This window comes from Chaetura pelagica, unplaced genomic scaffold, assembly GCF_000747805.2.
Source record: "Chaetura pelagica isolate M959 unplaced genomic scaffold, ChaPel_1.0 scaffold215, whole genome shotgun sequence".
Classification (NCBI taxonomy): Eukaryota; Metazoa; Chordata; class Aves; order Apodiformes; family Apodidae; genus Chaetura; species Chaetura pelagica.
In genome coordinates this window covers 865615-872909 of record NW_009953206.1, presented here as the reverse complement: position 1 = coordinate 872909, position 7295 = coordinate 865615, and the positions used below count along the sequence as shown (strand labels likewise).

Here is a 7295-nt window from a genome sequence, read left to right as displayed (position 1 = left end):
GCACAGCCCCAGCCGTGGGTGCTGGGCCAGGGCCAGGGGGAGCAGCTCGTGCCATTTCCCTTGGGAAACCAGCGACCGTTTCGGTGGGTGATTGAGCCAAACGCTGCGCTTGGGCCAGAGTCTTGCTGAGCAAGGCTCCTCTCTCTCCTTCTGCCCCCCTTCCAGCCCATGCTGCGGGACTACCAGAACGGGGATGGCTTTGGCTACATCTTGTCCTTCCGCAAGAAGGGCACGGAGGGCTGGCTGGCAGCGCGGGTGCCCCGCGCCGAGTCGCTGCACTACGTCTACCACAACGAGAGCATTGGGCCCTACACCCCCTTCGAGGTGAAGATCAGAGCTTACAACAGGAAAGGAGAGGGACCCGAGAGCCTGACTGCCATCGTGTACTCTGCAGAGGAAGGTAGAGGAGGGCTGTGGTGACCCTGAATTCACCCTGCTTTGTCCAACCGACCAATGTGTCCTCAACCGCCTCCCTGCAGAGCTGTGTCTGTCTGGGAGCTCAATGACAGGACAGGTTTCCTTGACTGAAAGAACAGCTGACAGTGATTTCAGAGTAACATTGATCTTCTACTTCAAATACCCAGAGAGATGTTTCCCTAAGCCCAGCCATGACCCTACACCAGAGCTTCAGAGCAGACCCAGATCCTCCCTTCTTGTCCTGCTAAGTCCCCAGATCCCTTCCCCTTGCTTTGCCCCGTGCACACAGCACCAGCTGACTGGCTGCAGGAGAGCCCTTCATTTCAGCAGGGTGCCCATGCTGCCCAGAGCATGGAAAACCATTTGATTCCCTTTTGTTGTCTTTTTCAGAACCCAAAGTGGCTCCTTTCAGAGTCCTGGCCAAGGCTGTTCTGTCCTCAGAAATGGATGTGTCCTGGGAGCCTGTTGAGCAGGGAGACATGACTGGAGTGCTTTTGGGGTATGAGGTACGAGCCTGCAATGGGAATGAGAGACACTGAGATTGGAAAGCCCAGCAAGGAAAACTCCCCCAGGCTAAGTGAGGTGAAAGGAAACAGCATTTGGTTTCCAAAGATGGAGGTTAATTAACAGAGAGCTCTGATAGGGCCAACACTACTGCTCTCAAGAGAACACCACTGCTCACGGGACAGATTAGAGAGAAGGAAACACCCTTATTTTTCTGCTTGCCTTTCCACATAGGCTGTAACCTTGTTCCTGGGCACACACTGAGCAAAATGCACAGAAACTACTACCCAAGGGTCTCCAGTGCTGGCTGTGGATGCACTGTCTGGTATTTGCCTCTACCTTTACTAAACCCATCATACCCTTTCCTATTCAGATCCGGTACTGGAAGGATGGTGACAAAGAGGAGGCAGCTGACAGGGTGAGGACAGCAGGGCTGGTCACATCAGCTCATGTCACAGGCCTCAACCCCAACACGAAGTACCACGTGTCAGTCAGGGCTTATAACCGGGCTGGGACTGGCCCCCCCAGCCACTCCACCAACATCACGACAACGAAGCCACGTGAGTGAGCCCTGACCCCCCCACACTTTGCACCCTGCATCCCCAGGGACCAGCTGACCAATGAACTTTTTTATCTTGGTGCTCTAACACCATTTTTAGCAGTCCCTAAAGCAGTGCCCTGAATTGCCTCAGATCAGTCTTGTGGTCTGTGCGTTGCTGATCTGAGGTCTGTGCTCAGAGACCTTCCCTTCAAACCAACCACAGTGGAGCCACCAGCCCCATCAGCTTGTCACAGAGTCTCAGGAGATGGTTGTGACCAGCACAACCTTCTCATCAGCCCCTGATTTACTGCATCTCTGTCTTGTTTTGTATCTCTCAGCACCAAAGAGGCCACCTGGCAACATCTCCTGGACCTTTTCGGGGTCCACAGTCAGCATCAAGTGGGACCCAGTGGTGGCAAAGGCAGATGAGTCTGCAGTGACAGGGTACAAGGTATGGGCAGCACGTAGCTGGCCTCTCTTATAACTGACCCAAACCAAACCAGAGTGAACCTAAACTCGACCTTGCCTCTTCCAACAGATGCTGTACAGGCAGGATTCCCACTCTGCTCCCACACTCTACCTGGCCAGCAAGAGCCGAATCGACATCCCCATCCCTGAAGACTTCACTCATGCCTTGGTACAGATCAGGGTGACAGGCCCTGGGGGGGATGGGGTCCCAGCAGAGGTTCACATCCTCCGAAACAGTGGTAGGTCCCTGCCTCTGCCTGCATGGCTGCTCCTCTACAGGTGTTCCACAGAGCTCTGCAAAAGGAGCTCAGAGGGAGGAGGTTATTTGCAGGGCTATCTGCCTGTCCTTTGTTACCACTGTTCTTTGATAAGTAAAGGACTTAGCCAGGCCTCCTCCCCTCCCAGCCAGCCCTTCCCCAGATCTGAGCAACGTTTCAGCCTGCTCTGTACCCAGCTTCATGGCATTTGCAGCTTGAGGCCTCACACAAGCCTGACCTGCATTCACTAAGAGTGAAATCCTGGAGCCCCAACACCAACTCCAGCAAGTTCCGTTGATTCAGGGTCTAAGTGGCCTGGGCCCACCTCTAAAGTCTTGCTTCAAATCCTGGGAGGCTCATCAGAGAAAAAAAGCAATTAGAGCACACAGAGCCCCACAGTTAACACCTCCCCAGCCCTCCCGACTCCTTCCACAAGACGTCAGGCTGGGGCTGTGCCACAAACTCCTCACTTCTGCCCTGTTCCCTTTCTTTCAGGGACCAGTATGATGGTGGAAGACTCTGTGACGAGGCCAGTGCCACATGCTGTCATCATCACAACTAACTCTCTGGTCATGGTAGCCCTGATCAGCTACCTGGAGCTCTGACAACAGCCAGCACAGCAGAGGACTCCTGGACATGCTTCCTCCCACGCCAGTGAGGAACTTGGCTGCTGCAACTTCAAGTTTGCTCCACAGCAGCCCTACAGAGAAAGGATTTGACAACATTGTTTTAAGGGAGGAAGAAACAGCTTTTCTTTTCTGTTTGTTTGTTTGGGAAGAATTCAAGCTTTCATACAAGACATGGGTCTTTAACCAATTACAAGTTTTTTAAAAGAAACAAGTAAAACAAAGAAGAATTCCACGTGAATTCTGACACCCAACTGCCCCCACACTGTATCCTGTAGGTTTTCTGCCTTACAAAGCCATGTACTAAAATAACCAGACTGCTAAACTTGACTCTTTTTTTTTTTTTTAATATGTACAGTGAATTTTTGGGGTGTAAGGAGAGGGATGGGGACTGAGGATTTCACAGTGAGCAGCACGTTCCCTGCCAATCCCAGTCACAGCCACATCCAGCCAATGATGGGACAGGACTGGGGGGTTTTGCCCCCCTAATATGAGCCAAATTCTGCAGCAACCAGCCCAAGGAGATAAAGCCAGAAGAGAGATTGATCTCTGCCCCATCCTGAAGACAAGTGAACACAAGAGTTTAGATTGTGAGAAGCTTTTTTATGACCCTGGTGTTAACTTGCAACCCCAGCCTATTGTTTGTACCAACTGTGAGGTGCAATGTTCAATGTTACCCATATCCCACCTGGTTTGGGGTGTTTTTGTTATAACTTTTGCTTCTTTCCTTTGTGCTTGGGGAGGAGAAGGGGTAAGCAAACAGGTGATACTTTTCCAGCATCCACTAATTTGGAGAGGCAGTTCTGCCCAATAACAGAGATGTCAACATACCCAGTTTCAACAGAGAGGGGGTCTTACAGGAGGAAGAAAAAGGAGTAGTTCATCATTTAACCAAGAACTGGAGACCCACAGAAGCCACCACTGGGGCAACAAGGAAAATCTGGACTCACTCAGATCCATCACCCTACACAAACAGTTCTGTCCAGCCAGAATACCAGTCCCAGCTTGGCACTGCAAGGCTGAGACCCAACCAGTAAGTCAGTCTGGTGTTCAGGTCTAAGGATCATCCAGCTGATGCCCATGGGAGGGCTGATACCCCCAAGAAGTCCAGGGATGTTGAGGTGCACCATGAAAAAATGGTTGAGAACAGCCACTGCAAATTCCAGCCTCTCTGTCTCCCAGTAAAGCAATTACCCAAGTTAAGGAGAAGCTGGTTTATGTTCCTTGCTGGTTAAATCCCAAGCTTTTAGGAACCTTTACCTGCCTGTACCTTCCTCCACCCCAGTGGACAATCCTGGTGGTCTGAGCAGCCTCAGCTCCTCCACTGCCTGCCAAGGGGCTGCACTTGCAGGACTGGACAACAGGCACTGATGTGCAGCTTCTGCACTAGATGCCAATTCCTTGCTTTTGCTCATCAGTTCAAAACTGCCACATCCAAGGCCTTAGTGAGCACTGGAGAGACTGCAAGCACCAATCCCTGCCCTCCTGCACTTATACCTGTTGTATATATCCAGAATATCCCATCACAATTTGATCAGCATCTGGCCTGCCCTGGAAGCAAGAAGGTAAATGCAGCAGGAGGTTCACACCCTGGGATGCAAACAGCAAGACTGGGGGCTCAGGAAGAAGGGCTCCTGTGTGTTCAGCAAACAAGAGAAATGTTTTAAGAAACAGGCAAAGAAAAAGAAACTTATTGAAAGAGTCAAAATATTTAGAGCACAGCTGCAGCCAAAAGAAGGGGTACCTCACTGTTCCCTTTCTAATGCCTGGGATAAAGTGGGACAAGGAAGCCAAGAGCTCCCACTGCCCCTGGCAGCAAAAGCAGGAACCATCATCCCTGGAGCCCATCCTGAGCCTCTTCCCTGTCCCTCTGCAGCTCCCCATGGATTATCCCTTCAGTCCCACCAGCAAGTTGAAACATTTCCTTCAGGGCAATGGCTAAATGCAAATTATATTTTTGTATTATTTATGTTCTTGAAGATTTTAAGATATTTTTATTGCTGTTTGGAAGCTTTGTTTTGTTATGTTATTCATTCAGTATTTTTGTTATCACCTCTGTCTTGTTGGGCCTTCAACCTTCCTCCCACCAAAGATGGGATGAAAGGGAAGTTAGGAATTCAGTGTTAGCTCAAAAGCAAACTAATTAGGGCTTGGGCACCAGTTACCTGATTGATAGACAGGACTGGAGGTGGCCAAAAGGACAATATTTAGGAGGCATAACATAACTGGACCTGTGGAGCTTCAGAGCACTGTGGGTGATGCCCACTGCAGCCCTGCAGGAGGATCAGCCTGGATCAGGAGACCAAACAGAAGCTGCAAGGTCAGACACTGTGCTTAGAGCCTTCACTGAGCAGAGATGCAGATGCTGGAGGCAGCCCAGGTGATTCCCAGCCAGAGGTGCACACCAGACACCCCTGGGGCAGAGAATGTGCTTTGATGGACCCCACGTTGGGTGAACTCTGAGAAGAGAGCAAAGTGAAGTGAGGAACTGCTGTGAAACCCCAGGGCTGAGGGGCAGCACCAGCCTAGGTCTGACCACACAGGAGATGCAACATCTGGCAGCAACTTGATCTCAACAGAAGCTTCCAAACGTGTCTGGCAACCTGTGGCTCTCTGGTGTAGCAGCTTCACAGGGTTGGAAAGGAAGACTCTCCACTGCTTGGTTAAACAGCATCTAAATGCTGCAGGGACACTGGGTTTCAAACAGGCACCTGCAATGTTGCCCCAGAAGGGTTAATACATTTTCCATACATTTCTCTCTTAAACTAGATCATGGGCACATTTCATATAAGATAAAATGACACGAGTTGGATTTCAAGTGGGCTGAATATTCTCTGGTTTGCAAAACTGATGGGACAGTATTTTCTAATGCCTTCAGGTGACAAGTAGATCCCCTCCCAAGTCAAATATCTTCAGTCTGAAACCAAGCTACACCTCTTTTTTGAAAATGTAAATCATGGCTGCACAGAGTTTCATCAGTCTGCATTTTAAATCAAAACACTGCTGAGCTTTTGCAGTGTTTTAAGGATTAAACAAAGAAGTCAAGAGGTGTGACCTGGTGACAACCACAACAACCTTACAACCATTTGTTCTAATCCCAGCTCTGACACTGACCCCATCTATGGCTCCAAGCATTTATTTCACCACTCACTGCCTCAGTTTCCCTTCCTGAACAGTGAAGCACTAGCAGGTCACTGGGTATATTTGCAAGTTCTTTGCAGTTTGGAAGTACCCGTGGTTGCCCACTGGAGTCACAGGTGGGAGTGCAGCCCCTGCAGGGAACCAGGGTGGGCTCAAACACCCAGCTGGGCACCAAGAACCCTGTATTATTATATGCAGCCAAGCCAGAGCCACCAACGGGAGAAAAAGATGTGGAAGAAACCTTCTGCAAAGCCAGTTAGAGCTTCCGAAACTACAACACAGGGGTTAAAAGGTGTTCAGAGCTGGGAGAGGAAACTTAGAATCACAGAATCATAGAACAGTGAAGGTTGGAAGGGACCTTAAAGATCACCAGGTTCCAACTCCCTGCTGTGAGCAGGGACACCTCCCACTAGACCGGGTTGACTTGGATTTCAACATCTTAACAGAGCTGACTGGCTTTCCAGGACTGCATTAAGTTGCAAATCAATTTCTTGTCTCATTAAGACTCCCCTGCGTTTCACTGCTCTGAGCATTTGCTTTAGAGATTAACTCCCAGGGATGAGCTAAGTGCCCTGGGTTTTGTTCTCAGCACTGTAATGGCTCAACAAGGAAAGTAATCTAATTTCACAGGGTCCACCTTGTCAGCAGTAAAACCAGCCTGACACGGGTGCTGTGAGGAGTGCACAGCCAGGGTGGAATGTTTTGAGCCTCCCAAATGAGAGGAGCTTTACAGAGCTGATTTCTCCACATTTCACTGAAAACGATCCTCCTGGTACGACTGAACCTGCAGACTGAGGATTGTGCTTCTGGTTTTATGCTGCTGGGCTACATCCAGCCCTCAGCTCTGTGGGTTCGAATCAGACCTCATGGGTTTGAATCAGATCTATGAGCTGCTCACATTCGCAGCAGGGAAGATGAGAGGTTGTGCCCTGAATGGGAGACACTTGCATCTTTGCCCAAGGCATCAGCTGGATAACACAGGCATCCCATTCAGCTACTGCCTGGGGGTGTCTAAATCCCATCTGCTCTAACCCTGCAAAGATCAGCCCTCCACAGAAGCCCTCTGCTGTGTTTCAGTCCAGCTTCACTCACCCCAACAGGGCAGTTTTCTTCTCAGTCACTTTGTTCTACGTTATTTTTATGTAAGAAAACCAAATGGGAAACATTGTAAGCAAACCCTGCTCACTGCCACGGTGGTTATTGATTGGCTACAGTAGCACACAGCTCATAAATAAAGATCTTCAGAGACTTTAGACAATTCCTGGAGTCCAGGGTACTTCTGTCCACCTTTACATGCAATTAATACCTTGTTTGCTTAGGAGTCCCCCAGGCTCAGGGCTG

At 49.9% G+C, this 7295-nt stretch overlaps 1 protein-coding gene across 1 annotated transcript in view; it reads left to right on the top strand.

Annotated features, from left to right (window-relative positions):
• The window catches only part of CNTN2 (contactin 2 (axonal)), a gene marked incomplete at its 5' end in the record, with an annotated part of 4532 nt that extends 1740 nt beyond the window's left edge, over positions 1-2792 (top strand). Inside the window, 6 exons of the mRNA XM_009997534.1 lie at positions 166-400; positions 808-923; positions 1295-1481; positions 1801-1913; positions 2001-2169; positions 2683-2792. Coding sequence (XP_009995836.1) covers positions 166-400; positions 808-923; positions 1295-1481; positions 1801-1913; positions 2001-2169; positions 2683-2792 — 930 coding nt within the window. The remainder of the gene's footprint in view (positions 1-165; positions 401-807; positions 924-1294; positions 1482-1800; positions 1914-2000; positions 2170-2682) is intronic.
• Positions 2793-7295: the final 4503 nt, after the last annotated feature.